We start from the raw sequence: 19,090 nt of genomic DNA, 5'->3' as shown, positions 1-19,090 counted from the left end.
CCAATTTTCATCGAAATCCGTTCAGCCATTATCGCGTGAAAAGGTAACAAACCTGCAGACAGACAGACAGAAAGACATACAAACAAAAATGTCAAAAAAAGGCGATTTTCGGTTTCAGGGTGGTTAATTATATATGTTAGGACCAATTATTTTTGGAAAATCGAAAATTACCAGAAAAATTTCGGCTACAGATTTATTATTAGTATAGATTATTTTACGGAAATCATAGCGTTATACATTAGTTTCATAGCCAAAGGATCATTTAGTGTGATTAAAAATGCTTTGCATTATATCAACGAAAGATACAAAAGTTAATCTACATTCAAAACACTATGTCAAAGTAGCCCCGGTTCAAGGAACGACACAATAAACGACAGCTTAAATTTAAAAATTGTAAAAACATAACTTAAAATAAGCAATGGTACATACATCTCGATTATTATGAATTTTATAGACTTAAATACTTCGAGTCTGTTACAAAGCTGACCAATGAAACATTATTAACATACCTTAAATCAGTATCTTCAACTTTCTTCAACCAAATCTGATGTACGAACAGAAGGTTGATTGTGTTAGGTATGGTTCGGAGGTAACAGGAGTAGATTTCATTACTGAAAATAAAATCAGAAATTAGTAAAGAAATTGTGCGGTCTTCTGAAGCACACAATAAAGTTACTGGTTAATTATATCAATATCCCCACCCTATTAAAGTCTATACTAATAATAAATCTGTAAGCGAAATTTTCTGGTAATTTTCGATTTTCCAAAAATTATTGGTGTTAACATGTGTAATTAACCATCCTGAAACCGAAAATCGCTTTTTTTATGTTTTTGTTTGTATGTCTGTCTGTCTGGATGTTTGTTAGCTTTTCACGCGATAATGGCTGAACGGATTTCGATGAAAATTGGAACATAAATTAAGTTCATTGTAACTTAGATTTTAGGCTACATGGCATTCAAAATACTTTATTTAAAAGGGGGTTATAAGGGGGCCTGAATTAAATAAACCGAAATATCTCGCTTATTATTGATTTTTGTGAAAAATGTTACATAACAAAAGTTTCTTTAAAAATGATTTCCGATAAGTTTTATTCCAGGCAAAGTTTGATAGGACTGATATTTAAGTCTGTCTGTCTGTCTGTCTGTCTGGATGTTTTTTTACCTTTTCACGCGATAATGGCTGAACGGATTTCGATGAAAATTGGAATATAAATTAAGTTCATTGTAACTTAGATTTTAGGCTATATGGCATTCAAAATACTTTATTTGAAAGGGTGGTATAAGGGGGCCTGAATTAAATAAATCGAAATATCTCGCTTATTATTGATTTTTATGATAAATGTTACATAACAAAAGTTTCTTTAAACATTATTTCCGATAAGTTTTATTCCAGGAAAAATTTTGATAGGCCTGATATTTAAGTATATACAAGAGTTTAAAAATTGCAATACAATACATTTTCAACGCCGCCTCAGATTATAGCGTCGTTGTTCCGTAATTCCTATGTGCAAAATATAACATTTTTCATTAGGAAGAAAAAACATATTTATTCATTCTATGGCAGTGGTACATAGGAGATCGTGAATTGTTACATTTTCGAAAGACAGAAATATAATTACATATAGGATATTATATTATTTGCTGTATAACTATTTAAGTTATTTAATAGAGCAAAAATCTGAAAATCGATATGTCACAAAGGAGTTATTGCAGGAACGACATCGATGGCTATAATGAAATTAAAGCAAATGACTCCGTCTATTTAAGGCGGCCTTGACGCTTATCAATATTAATGTACAGAGAATATTAAATTTGTCTGTTTGTATGAAGTAACATCAGAAGCTAATTTGGATAATTCCTTCACTATTTGAAATTTGTAGTTTCTCTAGATGGATGTAATACTCCATATAAGGAATTAGGTAAGATGAAAATAGATCTTTACGCACAGAAAAATTATCTTCGTACACAATCCACTGTATTAATTTGGAGTGATTTATTAAAGATGCATTCAAGTCTAATTTAGAAAAATGTTAAAACGGATTATCGTTGCATCAAAAACGGATGTTCTCTCAACCAAATGATCATATTTTAATTACTTGCATGTAATAACAAATAAGAAATATGTTGAAGGAATTATCATTGCTCCAAATGAGTGGTCTCTGGACCAAAATGATCGCATTTTAATTACTTGAATACAATTTAAATTAAGTAACATATTAATCTATTTATCCTTATATCAAACACGAATGTTCCCTGGAGCAGATGTCCTATTTTAATTATGCAATTACTTTATATTTATTTCTAACAAGTGCAGCGGAGCGCACGGGTACGGCTAGTCATAAATAAATTGATACTTCAACATTAACCTTAATTATGCAGAATAGTCAACTCTGACGTCACACGTACAACCTAGCGCTCACTCTTCATGTGGCTTCACCTTACGTTCACATAGAATCAATAGCGTACTCTCTCGCATTTTTCACACGAAAGTACTATCTTATGCGAAAATATTATCTATGTGGGAGAAATCAAAATAAACTCAACATAAAAAAAGCGTTACACCAGAAATTTATTTTAAAGAATTAGGTTAAGAAATTATTATTATTATTATTATTTTTAAAGAGATCATAAAACAATATTAATTTAAACATTTTAAAACATTATTAAAATATTATTAGGCTGTAATAAAGTGACAATGAATGCATTTCTATTAATTTTATGTTTTATAGACCACTTCAACAATGACTTTTAAAACTATGACGATAAGTTTTGCCGCCTCATTGTTGCCCATTATTCGTAAGTTTCACAAAATTACTTCATTCATTCGGCTCTAGGAGGGTTGCCAGATTGGGCGGTATTTCGCTGTTTGGGCTGCATAAACAGAGATTTTGGGACCTATGTTTTAAAAATTGTGACTAACGCCATTTGGACGACATTCGCCCGGAATTTTGCGAAATTTGGGTAACATAGGAAATGTCACTTAATTGTTTATTAATTTCATTTTATTGAGTAGTCCATTTCTGATACATCTCTAATCCAATCCAATCACTGACATGAAATATTACAGTTATCATTGATGACACGCCGGAACTTGTTTTTTTTAATCAAGAAAACTTTATTATAGTTATTTATAATAACTACTGAAGCTTTCCTGGCGACGTGATAATTCGAAATTTTCTCGGGCTTCAAGCCAGGTCATAAGTTGGTGATCCACCAACGTTTCGAGGATGTTCATCTTCCTCATCTTCAGGGTTAAATGATATCATCAGCGGAGGACACATGAGAACTCGTCCGCCGAGCCCACCGTGAGACCCAAGGTCATTCAGCCGGAAAGCACAAAGCAAGACGACACGTCGGACGCGTTCTCGCCGCGGTCCGCACTAATAACAGCCAATCGGCGCACAGCTCCTCGGCTGACTCCTCCCACTGGCACTATAAATTAAGGAGCTGGGTCAATTGGCTAATACCGTTATGATGATTAAATAACTTGAGCTAACATAACGTCCCCAATAATTCCGTTTTGCTGATCGATGGAGTTGTAATAGAGCCAATTGGCTAGTCTATATCCTTGGAATCAAGTCATTTTACCTAAGAGCCAACTGGCTAGTCTCTGAAATTGAGACATCTCATCCTGCCTAAGGTTTTTCCGTGGTTTTCCTAAGGCGTTAAGACAAATGTCGGGATGAGCCCTAAAAGAAATGGGCCACGGACCTGCATTCACTTCCCCAGACATTGGTGACGGCTCAAAATTAATGATTATTCACATCGAACTCGGGCCTTAACAGAATTCAATCGTCCCCTTGTACAGATCAATGGAGTCATCAAAGAACCAATTGGCTGGTCTCCTGATCTGAGAAAAATAATCAAAGAGCCAATTGGTTATTGCCGTTAAGATTAATCCCTACGCGTTCGAATCTTCAAACAGCCAAACTGGCTATTACCGTTTCGTGCCTAGACTTCTATCACTCCTCCTCCTCCTAGTTGGTACCATCGCGTCTCTCCTCCGGATCAGGTCGCTGTACTTCTGCCCCTCCTCCCCCCCGTATGTTGTAGCTAATCAGTTACGTCCATTTTCGGCTTACCCACTGGAAATTTCTAGCGCTCCTTCACTGGGGCGGCGAAACCCGAAGTGAGACAAGTGGCCAAGAGGCTTGGAGCTCACATATTCAGTTTTTCACAGCCCCAACTCCCCCCTTGCAAGGACGTGTTTTCACGTACCTTTAAAGTTTCTCCCCCCACTCCCCCACTCATTCATTCATTCATTCATTCTGTCTAACGTCTTGCCATCCTAACGACAAACACCAGCCATCTCCTCCCCGCCCCGTTCCGTGATCACTTGATCAAATCTCAGTCCCCCTCGCGTATGTGGTACCTAAGAGGTTACGTCCAATTTCGGCTTCCCCTTCAAAATTTTCTAGAGCTCCTTCAGTGGAGCAGCGTAACCCGGAGTGAGACTAGTGGCCAACAGGCTTGGAGCCCACATATTTAGTTTTGTACAGCCCCCAACCCCTTGCAAGGACGCGTTTTGTGTACCTTTTAAATTTGTCCTCCCAATTCTCTTTCGATTTTTCTGTCAGATATCATTTAACCCTGAAGATGAGGAAGATGAACATCCTCGAAACGTGGTGGATCACCAACTTATGACCTGGCTGGAAGCCCGAGAAAATTTCGAATTATAGTTATTTATGTTTATTCTCAATATTATAGTTGAGCGCCGGAACTTGTCACCGATCTTCGACACTTGTTTAAACAAACGTACCGCTCTTTCTTCCTCGCCTCAGGAAGTAGGCTAACTGCGCTAATTTTTCTTAATTTGAGGACCAATAAATTGATCAATACTGGAACTTATAGACGAAGCATTGTAGAGAATTTACAAACAACGTGAAAAATAGAAATCTAACCGTAGTTTCTACTCCAACTCCATGAACACCGTATTTAATTCTTTCAAAAGTGTTAATATTGAGATTGGTTTAATTTGTAGAGGGGTATAACATTGACTTGTGTTGTGCAAAATTGGAGAAGTGGGAAAAATTTGAGAAGAACGACACAAAAACCAATGCAAAACGTATGCCATAATTAGTAGATTTATAGAACTTATTACATAAATATGACATAAACTAACGATATTATATTATAAAAACGCATAAATTGAGATTACTTATTTTCAAAGTAGAAAACTGGTGACATTGGGCTACACAGTCACCAAGATTTGGCGACTGTAGGTAAAATCAATCTGGCAACCCTGCTCTAGATAAGAAAATGCCTTTAAGTTCGGAAGATGCTACGAGGGCTGTCGCGCTTGTTGAAGATGGACGTAACTTCCGGTATGTCGCCAAGCGTTATCGAGAGCATAATACATACCCTACTACAGAATTCATGGATCTGTCGACCGACGTGCACCTCCGCAAGAGATGACAGATTTTTTATTATGCAGATCCTGAGAAATCGTCACATGACAGCCGTGGAAGCGAGAAATCTCTTGCAAGAGGTGCGACATGTGTTTGTCAGCGAGGATACGGCTAGAAGGAGGCTGCATGGAGTTAACCTTCAAGCAAGAATATCTGCTTCAGGACAAAGTGAAACGACAACATTGTAGGGCTCGTCTTGAGTTTGTACGAACTCATGTTAACTGGAATGAGGAACAGTTTAACACAGTTCTCTACTGACGAGTCTCGCTTCTTTTGACTATTGCAGATGGGAGACACAGAGTGTGGAGGTGGCCCAATGAAGTTCTGCAGACTGCACATTCTCACCGAGGATACCTTATGGCAAGGCTGGGCACATTACGTGATTCTGACACAGTCTACTATATACAGTCGCGAAGCTTGAGGTGTTCTTTTGCAAATCTCGTGATAAAGCGCTCCAAGCGGTTAGCAACTAGAAACAATAGACTGTCTATGGTCGACTTTTGACTGTGTCGTATTTCTATCGAGTGCTAGCTCGTTGCGTATTTCACACTGATGCTTGTGAAATGTTCGTTATTGGTTATAATGAAAATGTTAATGGCTAAAATACAATAATTGGAATAATAATATGGGACAAGGAGGAGACGTTTGTAGTGCTGCAAACTGTAGCAACAGTAAGAGAAAGAGGCCAGAGTTATCCTTTTTTCCGATTTCCGAAAGATTCAGAAAGGTTCCTGGGTTTCCACAAGAATACTGTGCAGAAACAAAACTCTTAATTTTGAAGTTCTTTGTGACTGTTAGAATACATTATATCCTTAAATTTCACAATGAAATGTTTCAGTCTAACCGAAAGGACATTAGATACCGGTTAAAGTTCTGTCACTTAGGCTGCTAAATTTCCAGAGAAATAAAGGTTAGGTCTACTTTTTTTTTCAGAGGATATATTTTTAATTGTAGCTATCAATTTTGTTATTATTTTTATGTGTTATTTTACTAAAGACGTAGAAAAATTAAGTTTGTTAAGTTAAGTTTTCAATTCTGGTGGGATTATTATTGCTTAGGCCTACTTTTTTCTTCAAATGATATGTTTCTAATTATAGCTGTTAATTTTGTTGTTATTTTTATTTGTTGCTTTACTAGAGACGTAGAAAAAGTCTGTTACAATAAAATTTATTGATCACGTTTTATTTCCAATTCTGGTGTGATTATTATTGCTTAACCTCATCCCACTTTGTTAACTACGTCAGCCTACACTACAAGTACCGGTACACGTAAGTTACCCCATTAATTCATATTTCCATTATTATTGTTGTAAAGGGAAATGCAAATTAATATTTATTGATTTCATAGTTAATTATCGCTATAATCTTGAATGAGTGAAGCTATTATAGTAAATTTCAGTTCGTTTTGCACAAACAAAAATTATATAAACTTATTTCTTGCAGGTATCTTCGAGTTTATGGTGGAATTTAATATACTTCATTAAAATAATAGATTAACTTTATGCATTTAATATTTCAATAATGGAAGGAAGGTGTTAATTTTTCCAAAAGAACACGACAACGAAAGTGTAACATATTTTGTCGGCTGCTAGGAGAGAGATCTGCGATTATGAGGCGATAGTAGCGATCCTAGTGGTGGGCAACTACCCATGTTTGCATTTTTATTACATATTGAGCTTCGCGATTGTATATAGTAGACTGTGATTCTGAGAAATGAGCGCTGTGTGCTTTAAATAGCTTGTCTCGCGAGTGGTGTGACGTATGCATACTGTACGTCATTCAGTGTAGGTGCTGTGGTGACTGCAATGTGAAGGCGAACTTTGAAGACGGAGCTTCCGCTCATAGACTAAAGCGGACCGCTACTCCCACTGCTTTTAATGTATCATGGGAGGAGTAATTATTTTTCGTAGAGAGCAGTGGATTAGCAAAGTGTTTAATTTGTCATAAAACACTCCAACTGATTAAGAGGTTCAATATCCAACGACATTATTCTTTGCAACATGCTACTGAATATGACAAATATGTTGGTAATGAACGCCATAAATTAGTACAACTTAAAGAAAATGTTTCCCAGGTACATTATATTAGAGTATCTATTTGATATTTACATTGCATTATAAGTTATTATACATTTAGTAATATATAATTTTAAATTATACAAGTATTATGATATATAATATATAATATTATATATCATGAACTGTAATATACTATACTATGATATATCATAATATTTGTATAATTTAAAATTATATATTACTAAATGTACTATAGTAACTTATAATGCAATATAAATATCGAATAGATACTCTAATATAATGTACCTGAGAAACATTTTCTTTAAGTAGTATTAATTATTGTCATATATCATATCATATCATATCATATCATATCATATATCGCATCGCATCACATTATTTTATATTATATCATATTATATTATATATTATATTATATCATATTATATATCATATCATATATCAGATCATATCATATGTCGCATCGCATCATATTATATTATATTGTATCATATCTTTTTTTTTAAGTAGGTTATTTTACGACGCTTCATCAACATCTTAGGTCATTTAGCGTCTGAATGAGATGAAGGTGATAATGCCGGTGAAAAGAGTCCGGGGTCCAGCACCGAAAGTTACCCAGCATTTGCTCATATTGTTTTGAGGGAAAACCCCGGAAAAAACCTCAACCAGGTAACTTGCCCCGACCGGGAATCGAACCCGGGCCACCTGGTTTCGCAGCCAGACGCGCTAACCGTTACTCCACAGGTGTGGACTTGTATCGTATCATATCATATCATATCATATCATATCATATCATACCATATCATATCATATCATATCATATTATATTATATATTAACAGGATGACAATAATGCACTTAGTGAATCGGCCATGAGAATTAGCTACAAAATTTGCCACGAAATTGCAAAGGAATTGAAAACTTTCAACGAAGGTGAATTCATCAAGCGATGTTTAATTATATTGGCAGATGAACTCTGTCCACAGCAATTAGGAGAAGTGGAAGCCATATGCCTGTCTCGTAGGACCGTAGGAGGTTGCAGTATGTGCGTATGGGTTATGTAAATAAGCGTAATGAGTTGTGTGTGTGTGCATAGAGCGAAGTTTATTTCATTAAATTAATAAGAGTGTTATAAATTCTGTAATGTACAATGGATTGATGTAATATCCTTATAAACTGTTATGTACTGACAGACTGAATGACTAGAACAACCGTGGCTCTTGTTACATTATGCAGGGAAGGTAGCTATAATGCGAGTCCGCCACTGCGTGAGCGTTCTGCTCTGGCTTGGAATTGAAGTGACTTTCGGAGCGAGAGCAGCTCTGACCGGCTAGACTGAGCCGCTCTCATGCCCGGCCCTGCCTTATGGGGTAGGATGAATAATGATCTGAACTTCTATGCAAATATTCACTTAACGGTGATTGTTAATGTGCCACTCACAAGTCATCGATACATTGATGAGATTCTTTCAGACCACGTGGTGCCTTTCGTTTCTCTGATAGGACCCAATTTCATTCTCATGCATGAAAATGTCCGACCTTATGTAGCACGGCTTGTAACTGGAGGCAGGGTTGCCAGATGCTTTCAGATCAATGTCGCCAACTATACACCAACTAGCCGCCACAAAGTAGACAATTATCTCTGAAGTTGATAGTGAAAGGAGTAATACACTTAAAAAAAAAAGTTTACAGTGCAATTATGAATATAACCATTTGTATTAATTCAAAAATTTGTAATAATTTTATTGTTAATATTATTTAATACAAAGATACAGTATCATTAAGTGGCATTATTCAGCTACGATGTGCATCTTTGATACTTGAATTTTGATGTTTGTTCAACCTGTATTCTGTTGTTTACAGATATTACATACTTTACAAATTATTTCATTCGAATTTTTTTTAAATATGTAGCCTCTTTAAGCCAGCCTGCAAATATTAGGCGAGAGTCGGGTAGTACGGACATCGGGTAATATCGGACAGTGAGTTTCTTTCATCTACCACACGATGATAGTACCTGATTGACATGGTTACGTTTCTGTGATGTCGCATAGAGGAACGTAACTATGTCATTCAGGTACTACCATATGGCGGTAGATGAAAGAAACGCACTGTCCGATACTACCCGATGTCCGATACTACCCGACTCTCCCCTAATTTTCTGCAGTCGGTGTGTATGTAGTCTAATGGTGCATTTTTTAAAATGGTAGTGATTTTGTATTATGACTAAACACTGGCACTGAATTTTGAGGCTTGAATATATAATTTTGATTAAATTTTACCCCAGGGCAGCTTCTTCCACTCCTTTTTATACTTTCTGCACCTCTCTTATTTCGGCATCTTCTACATAAACGTTGTTATCACAGTTAAAGGAAGCAACCAAGTGAAAGAATCTGCTAATAGGCCGAGTAAATCGCTGAATCCCCGCTATTATTAACAGCTTACTGCTCAATATCGTTTCTATTAATTTTATCGAAGTTTAGAAATAATGTATAGAAATGGATTTCATGTATTTTAAACTAAAAGTTTAATTGACAATAAAATCCACTTATTTAATCCATTAATGTAATATATTTATATGCATTAATTCCACTTAATTATGTTAATAAACATCATTGTAAATCATAGAGCATACATGTTGTAGATCACCGTGCCAGAGCCTGGGAAAGTTTTATACGTAACCTTGAAAGTTACTCTGCCATCTTTTTAAAATTAACGGGACTACAATAACTGACGAATATTTACGTTCTGAAGAATATTACGTACAATGGATCACAGTCATGTGAAAAAAAAATGTCTTAATTAAATTACTTGTATAATTTTAACATTAAAGACGACGGCAAAGTAACCGGGTCGCCAAGTGGAATGTTTCGTCACCACAAGGAACATAAAAGGTGCCAGAATGGCGACAAGTAGCCACATCTGGCAAAACTGCATGGAGAAAGTGGGCATCCAAATTTTAAACTGGCCAGCCCGAAGTTCAGATCTAAATCCGACCGAGCAAATGTGGACTATGGTTGATCGTCGGCTCCGCAGACTTGTTTTTGATACAATACCTCAATTGCGAGCCGCCATCCTAGAGGATTAGAGGAATGCCGCCCAAGAAGACGACCGGGACCTGATATCCAGCATGCCCAGAAGAACGCAAGCCGTAATCAGAGCTCGAAGTGGTAATACCCATCATTGATTATCTGATTCAAGACCTGATGGGATATTACTGTTTTTAAAATACTTTATTTATTATATTTTTAATCAAAGTCGCATGTTGAAAATGTAATTAACTATTTCAGTACCCAAATACTTTTCATTCTCTTTCTTTTTGGCGAAAATTTAAATTAAATCTCTAGTTTTATAATTCGTCTGCACTATCACTTTCCATCTTAACCTCACTGATGTGAACAGTCGCTCTACATAAGCTGTATACGGCTATCTTTGAATTCCGTAACGGCATTCATGATGCGTGGAAGTATCTCCTCACGTGTTTGTGACTTCGTTTGGTAGACAAGATCTTTCATCCATCCTACGCCTACGCTCAACAACGTCTCCTGGATACTGAAGAAAGGCAAGATCAACTATTAAGAGCCCGTTCTCTGGATTTAGTACACGAGGATCTGAAAAAGCGTTCCAACATCATCCAGTTCTATTTCAATCCCGTACCAGATACCCAACCATAGCATGCGCATGAGATAATCCATGGTTCGTACATGAACCGCTTTTTGGAACGAACCACACAACATTTGCAACCGAAGGTAACAATCTGACACATTGTTCAATGAACACGAACCTCGTCAGTGAAACAGCTGCGACACGACATTGTCACGTGCTCGCGCTATCTGCTGGCTGCTCGCTGGTCATGATCACGCGTTGTTCACAACAACGCGTTCCAACAACTACACGTAACTATGTAAATATTCAGAATAGGACATTTGTTTATATGACATTTTATGCTCAAAATTTTTTCAGAAATAAGCTCATAAGTGGAGGTAAATCTTCGTGAATCACCCTGTGTGCAGTGACCATCTTATACTAAGTATGATCAATAAGAATCTTAAAAAATGGTAATAAGTTATTTGTGATGTGATTTATTTTATTTATTACAATACAAATGAAACAACTGATAATGAGTAATAAAGTGCATATGTGAATAATAACACTAGTCAACAACATTTTTGTGCCGACAAACAGAATGCTGATTATTACCAAGTCTGATGCGCTGATTACGAATATGTAATCAGATTTTTTCCATCACGTCAGGTTTCTGAGCATTGCAACAATGTTGTATTTTATGAATAGCCATAAATACAGTGCTGGCGGGAAATAACTAGGTATTATTAATTGGCTGTGGAATTTTTAATATTGATGCAACCATAATGAAAATTGTGTGTGCATGTAAATCATTAAATAGAGTTTGAATTTTTGCGCGTCCGTAGTGTAGATGGTGGTCGTGAGGGGCGGTTCGCGCAACAATGGCAAAGATGGTCGATCACCTGTTTGTTCGCGAACGAACTGCACGCTATGAAGTGTGGAATTCCGTTGTTTTCGTTCAGAGATGGTGCAATATAGAGAAAGGAAGGAATGCCACAATCCATCCAGAGACAATAAAGAATTGGAAGCACGGATTCGGGGCATTATCACCAATGCCCCACGCAACTTCCTCCAGAAGACTGTGGATTCCATTACCGGCCGCTTGAGGAAATTGGTGGAAGCCACAGGACCCTAAGTTTAATTTCGATGTATGCATACGTATTCCCATTTAACTAGGTACACGTGGAATAAATTTCAATAATTTAGCTTTATAAATATAGAATTTATACAAATTTTTCAATACCTAGTATACATGTACCAAGTCCCTCTTCACTTGACACATCTGAATCATGGTTTGTTGATACTTGAAACAAAATTTAATATAGACTTACAGGGTGCCTGGTAATGAAAACAGAGACAGTCAGTCTGTATTTTGTTTAGTTCGGGTGTAGAGGTTTTGTTAGTAGTGTGAACTGTTCTGTGTGAAATGAAATGAAGCAGAGGCGTAGTTGTAAAAACTTTCCGAACCAATGGTATGGCGTGAACAAAAGAACCACGAAGATGACTGTTATTTCTGCTTAATCAATGTTACTGGATTTTCTTTAAAAAAATAAGAAACTCATTCAGTTTCCTAATATCTCATCAGCTATTAGACCAATACCTCATGGAGAAAATTTACCTGTTCCCATTCCACCTTCTACATGGCAAGAATAATCGGAATCCGACATAACGTCATCTGATGATGTGCAGCCCTCTACATCAAGGGATGACGTCTACATTCCAGATGAAGAGAGAGAAGAAAAGCCACATTTAAAATATAGGTGGAACTCAACGATCTGGTACGTGATTTGTACTTAACTAAACAGCTGACTGAGCTTCTAGAATCTCGTCTTCAGGAATGGAAGGTGCTGGATAAAGATACTAATGTTTCAGTATTTTGAAACATAAATAAGGATCTATTACCATTTTTCATAGTTACAGATTCTAGAGTTTGTACATGCAGCGATGTAAATGGACTGATTAAAACTAGGTATTACACATAATGCTGAAGAGTGGTGCTTATTTATAAATGCTTCTAAAATTAGTCTGAAAGCCGTTTTGTTACACAATCGTAATAAACTTTCCTATATATCTGTAGCATACAGTGCAGCAATGAAAGAAACATGCGTCGTATTCTTGAAATCAATAAAATATGAAAGCCATTGTTGGCATATTTGCGGCATCTTAAAGTCTTCTACATGGAATGCAGAGTCTATTCACTTAATATGCTTTTTCTGTGCCTTTGGGACAGACGAGATACTCAACATCACTATATAACCAAGGAATGGCCAAGAAGAGAAGATTTTACTCCTGGGAAACATAATGTAAAATTTAAATCTTTAGTTGACCCACAAAAAATATATCTCCACCATTTACACATTAAATTAGGGCTCGTGAAGAACTTTATGAAAGGTATGGACACAACAGGCAAAGGTTTCAAATATCTACGAAGAATATTCCCTGGCTTGAGTGCTGCAAAATTAAAAGAAGGAATATTCATTGGACCTGAGGTTAAAAATGATGCGTGATCGATTTTTTTAGAAAAATTAACTCCAAACGTACGTGTAGCATAGGAGTCATTTAAAAGTGTTGTGAATGAGTTCCCCGGCAACAATGAGGAAGAAAATAATGACAACTAGTTCAGAGTCTCTTTCAAAATTAAAAGAATTTTGGATACAGGATGTCTGTCAAAATTCACTTCCTGCATTCTCATTTAGATTTTTTCCTAAAAACGTGGGTGCAGTGAGAGACGAACAAGGGGAACGCTTTCACCAACACATTTTACAGATGGAACAGCGTTATAAAGGGAGATGGGATCCATCTATGATGAGTGATTTACAAAGATAGAATACTAAAACACACACAAAAAAGTGTTTTAAAGCGACGCCTCCTTCCACTACGTAAATGTAAATAGCAATTTACATCATTATAACATGAAGGATACTTTATGTTTAGTGCTAACACCACTATAATAGTGAAAGACTATATTTATGCATTCTGCATTAGATATTAAAAATGTGAAACTGTTTAGTTAGTATCGAACTTTTCCAAAGTTTAATAAGGGTAATAACTGAAAATGTGAGGGTTCTGCTGAAAAGTGGATTCCATTTTTGGATTCAGCATGGCAAATATGTGTATAGTGACAATATTTCATTTCGGCACAATTTTCAAAGTTAAAATTTGTTGAGTAGTGTAATTAGCTTAAAAATTGTGGGTTCTCATAACCGTTCATTCCTACAGCAGTCGATGATATGGAAGCGTTGTCTCCCTATTAAAATATGATATCAACTTAACTATTTTATCAGTCACGAGGAAAACAGACAAAAACTGGAAACTAACAATAAGCGATATAGCCTACAAAAACGACATTGTAAACGAGAATAATAAATTATGGTCTTGAAATGTAGATAAGTATGCGAATTATATAACCTGCATACATAAATAAATTTAATATATACAGGATGTAAAAGAATTACGTTGAATAAATGTAAGGAGTTGTAGAAGGCGATATAGCGAACATTATTAATGTACTCGTGATCGGAAATGTGGAATGACGGATTCACAGCGCTATGAATGTCTGATTTTTAGTCTTGTGATAGAAACGTTTCCACGCAATGGGTTGATAGTACTTGTAATATGTCATCTCACTGCTAAAAGTATCTCACAGATTTCTACGCGCAAGAAATAATTGAAAAGAGATAATTAGACAACCTATGTCACTGTTCTTAGTATACTGTATATTTAACTTACTTTAACACTATAAATAATCTAGATTTCAAAAATCCTTTTTTCAGGTTTTCAACCCGATAATGCAGGAGAAACTTACGAATTCGCACATGAAGGTGACATATCTTGCACCAGAGAATGCACTAAGGACTCTCTTCCTCGCCTCTGTCACTACCGATTCGTCCTTGAGAATTACAACATATTATCACTGTAAGTAAATAATGCGTATGCTGGAAGGTGGCTTGGTTGACAGTGAATCTGAAGCTGACATGGGCCATCCTGTATCAGCCGTGATAGGGCTAGGTCCCATTCTCGGACGAGTCCCAGAGCCCGGTGCCCCTAATGCTTCGTAATCAGCATCGGAGGCCCATGCTACCCCAATGACTTTTCCTTAGCCTATATTAACTTGTAACTCGCATACGAATATAAAAAATTCTAACACGAATTACATTGTTCCTTATAGACGTTGCGTCGATGTCACGCAAAATGCACTCCTTAGTTAAAGGGAACTATTTTTTCATTTATAACCAGATTTTGCTTCTCCTACAACATTGATATAGTGGAATGCTATGTTTTTTGGCCCTATACCTATCCTTATTATGTATGTTATCGGGTCCGTCCCCATTTTGTTTTTTAAGTTACTTCAAGAAGTTATGTACAACTCAGAATTTCTTGAAAGAAACCATCCAGCCACCTGGTATACCGTCTCTTTATATATATATATATATATATATATATATATATATATGCTGTATATATACAGGATGTTTCAAAAATACGGGGCATAATTTCAGGTATGTATTTCCCACATGTAGACAATCAAAATAGTTCATTACAACATGTGTCCGGAAATGCTTTATTTCCGAGTTATGGCCTTCACAACATTGAAATTCACCGGAACGTTTTTCTTTCCGCAGGTCGTTACCGTCAAAGGAGACATTAAGAGGGCACTCTGACAGTTCATTCCGAGGCGAAGGTTACATTCAGTGTTGTGTAGGCGTTAGACTGTGCGACATGTATTCAAATCAAACAGACTTACGGGACAGGCGTACACAAACTTCCTGGAAAACACCATACCTCATGTTTTAGAAGACACTCCACTGATCAATCGTCAACACATTCACTTCTTGCATGATGGCGCTCCTGCACACTTCAGTCGTACTGCTCGCCGGTACTTGGATTGAAGATTTCCTGATCGATGGATAGGTAGAGGTGGCCCAGTTGCTTGGCCTCCACGCTCACCTGATCTGAACCCTCTCGATTTCTACTTGTGGGGCCATTTAAAATCATTGGTTAATTCGTCTCCGGTGCCTGATTTGGAATCCTTTCGGAATCGAATTGTGGCATGCTCTGAGGACATACACAATACTCCTGGAGTTTGGGATCGTGTTCGCAGGTCAATGAGACATCGATGTGAGGTCTGTATTCAAGCAGGAAGTGGAGATTTTGAACATCTTCTGTAATGACAACGACCTGCGGAAAGAAAAACGTTCCGGTGAATTTCAATGTTGTGAAGGCCATAACTCGGAAATGAAGCATTTCCGGACACATGTTGTAATGAACTATTTTGATTGTCTACGTGTGGGAAATACATACCTGAAATTATGCCCCGTATTTTTTAAACACCCTGTATATATATGCAATTCCAACAATAACGTTGACGTAACAATTCATTCATTCATAGTTTTCTGTCCATGGTCAAGTCTTTCACTACAAACTCAGCAATTTCCAATCTTTCCAATTTTCTGACTTCCTCTTATAAGGTACAGCAGTGGCAAAAAAAACCAGACCGACCCTTGTACCTGATTTCAGAGCCTTGTTCACTCCAGATATTCGTGGTTCAAATCCTACCTTGAAAGGAAACTATTTTTTGTTCCTTATTCAAATTTATTCCCAATACTTTTCGATTGCAGCGATATTTAACTACTTAATGAACTTATTATTCCCAGAACATGAATTTTACCAGCAATCTAAAATATTGGGAATATATTTGAATAAGGAACAAAAAAAAGTTTCCTTTCCAGGTAGGATTCGAACCACGAAAGTCTTTGTTACCAGTCTATCGTGCTCTGGAGTGAACAAGGCTCTGAAATCAGCTACAAGGGTCGATTCGGTTTTTTTGCCACTACCGTACATCCGTGAAGTGCCGGACTGATAATGGTATAAAATCAAATACGATGGAAAGTTCAGCTGTAATCAATGTTTATGGTACCAATTGTAGCTGCCCATAGTGGTAATTATACAGTGTTTATTAGCCTAGATAGATAATGGTATATAATAATAAATACGGAAGGAAACTCATCTATAAATAATCATTATTGTACTAATTTTAGCTGTCCTTACATATTATACTTAAACATGATGTGGGTGTTGATGTAGAAATTCGTGAAGCAAAAATATCAACGACAATAAGCACATTGCATGAAAGATTCATATCTGCAGCTGGGAGTTAAGCAGCTCGAATCTTCAGTGTCCCAGATAACATGGGCAGGAGCTTCAAATGTATCACATTCAACTGGAAAAGTAGTTTCTTTTAGGCATGCTTAATAATGTTAAAGAATATAGGGGATAAACACATACAGGTAACAACCACTCCACCTTGTGCAACTTCCCTTGCTCAATCGTTCGATGTATATTTTTTCGTCTATGGAAGAAGTTTACCAAACGTTTTTGTGAGAGAGTTTTACTCGACAACATTGATATTGGCCTTCAGAGCCGTAACGCTATCATCAACCTTCATGTGCTTATAATCAGTTCAGTGCTCCCAATTCACTAACATTATCAAACATGCCTGAAGAAAAACTACTTTTCCAGTTCAATGTGATGCCTTTGAAGCTCTCGCCAATGTTTTCTGGGTGTCTGAAGATTCGAGTTTCTCAAGCCCCAACTGCAGAAATGCATCATTCATCCAATGTGCTTATTGTCGTTTACATTAATTGTGCTTAACGGATTTCTACATCAACACCCACAACAGGGTTGCCAGATGTCCCGATTTGGCGGGACATGTACCGATTTTCATATAAAAGTCCCGGGTCCCGCTTCGATTCGAGGCGGAACGCAAAAAGTCCCTCCTTTAGAGAATTAACATCACTTGAATAATTTTATCGTTACGTAGTAACTATTTTCTTCTAGGCCTAAATAATTACATTCAATTTCAGTTAATTTTCTTAACAATGCAGATTTGCACATTGGAAACAAACGAATATTTTGGCAAGTGTAAGGTTTGTAGCAGCGAATTCAGGAGTGAATAAATTTCTAAACATTTAAAAAGAGACGTTCATCAGAAATGCATGACACAGAGAATGGATACGAGCTTGTTGAAAATGCTAAAGTTCAGTGATAAATATGTAAGAAGCTCTAAAAATGTATACTGAATGTTAAATTATGGGTTTGGAGCAATAATATGCTAAGGCACAAACTAAATATGAATTTAGGTATAAATAAATTTTGTCATTGTTATCAATTAATAAACATTGAATTTTAAATATTTTGTCACATGTGATGCCAGATAGAACTATTATTAAGTCATTTAAGTTAATTTGGCATAACAATATTACCACAAGCCCTTCAGAAAGACGCCAGAGAAATGTGACGTAACTTACAGCCAGATAAATATTGTTTGTACTTGGATAGCTGTATCTATAATATGTCTTTTATTCAAAGTGAAATTTTGAGATTCATATTACTTTTTTAGCTGCTGGATAATTTAATTTTTTTATTTAGATTTTTATTTATTTATTTTGTATAGTCATGAAAATGTCAACTCTGCCCAAATTCATATCACTCTTTCTTTAAGATAAAACGTAAGTATTATATATGGTGCAAAAGGATGTCCCTCCTTGGTAGATCTAAAATCTGGCAACCCTGACCCACAAACATGTTCAAATATATACAGGGACATCATTTTATTTTTACTTCAATTTTTATTGTACCTGAGTTTTTGAATGTACTTCATTCCCGCCCCTTCTACTAAGGAAGTTCCAACCCAAGACCGCAGATAGTAAGCAGTACTGAGTTACTGAGTATAGTACGTTCCAGAAATATGTTCGCGTTTTCCAGTGACGAAAGAGCTTTCAATATTGAATCATATTTTCGCACAGGTACTGTCCGTTTGCCTACGTCGCATCCCGATTTTCCCCATCTGCTTCTGCTCGCCCCTCTGTAATAGCTGGGCTGTCTTAGCTCTTTTCTGAAAACATTAATTTCTCTTAGGAATTGGACGTTTACGTAATATTATACAGCTGTTTAATTTAACTTAAATAAAAGGGCCTCGTTAAGTAATTAACTGTCACGTGATTTCCTCCCTTTCTACAATCCTGCGGCATAACCACTTGGACGGACAGTAGATGGTATGTC

The 19,090-nt window shown here is 36.4% G+C and overlaps 1 protein-coding gene across 1 annotated transcript in view; it reads left to right on the top strand.

Annotated features, from left to right (window-relative positions):
- LOC138695022 (uncharacterized) overlaps positions 1-19,090 on the top strand; it is an 86,506-nt gene that overhangs the window by 13,503 nt on the left and 53,913 nt on the right. Inside the window, exon 2 of the mRNA XM_069819325.1 lies at positions 14,803-14,944. Within this exon, the coding sequence (XP_069675426.1) occupies positions 14,803-14,944 (142 nt within the window). The remainder of the gene's footprint in view (positions 1-14,802; positions 14,945-19,090) is intronic.

Source organism: Periplaneta americana, chromosome 1, assembly GCF_040183065.1.
Source record: "Periplaneta americana isolate PAMFEO1 chromosome 1, P.americana_PAMFEO1_priV1, whole genome shotgun sequence".
NCBI lineage: Eukaryota > Metazoa > Arthropoda > Insecta > Blattodea > Blattidae > Periplaneta > Periplaneta americana.
The sequence above is the reverse complement of the archived record's forward strand: the minus strand, read 5'-3'. Positions and strand labels throughout refer to the sequence as shown.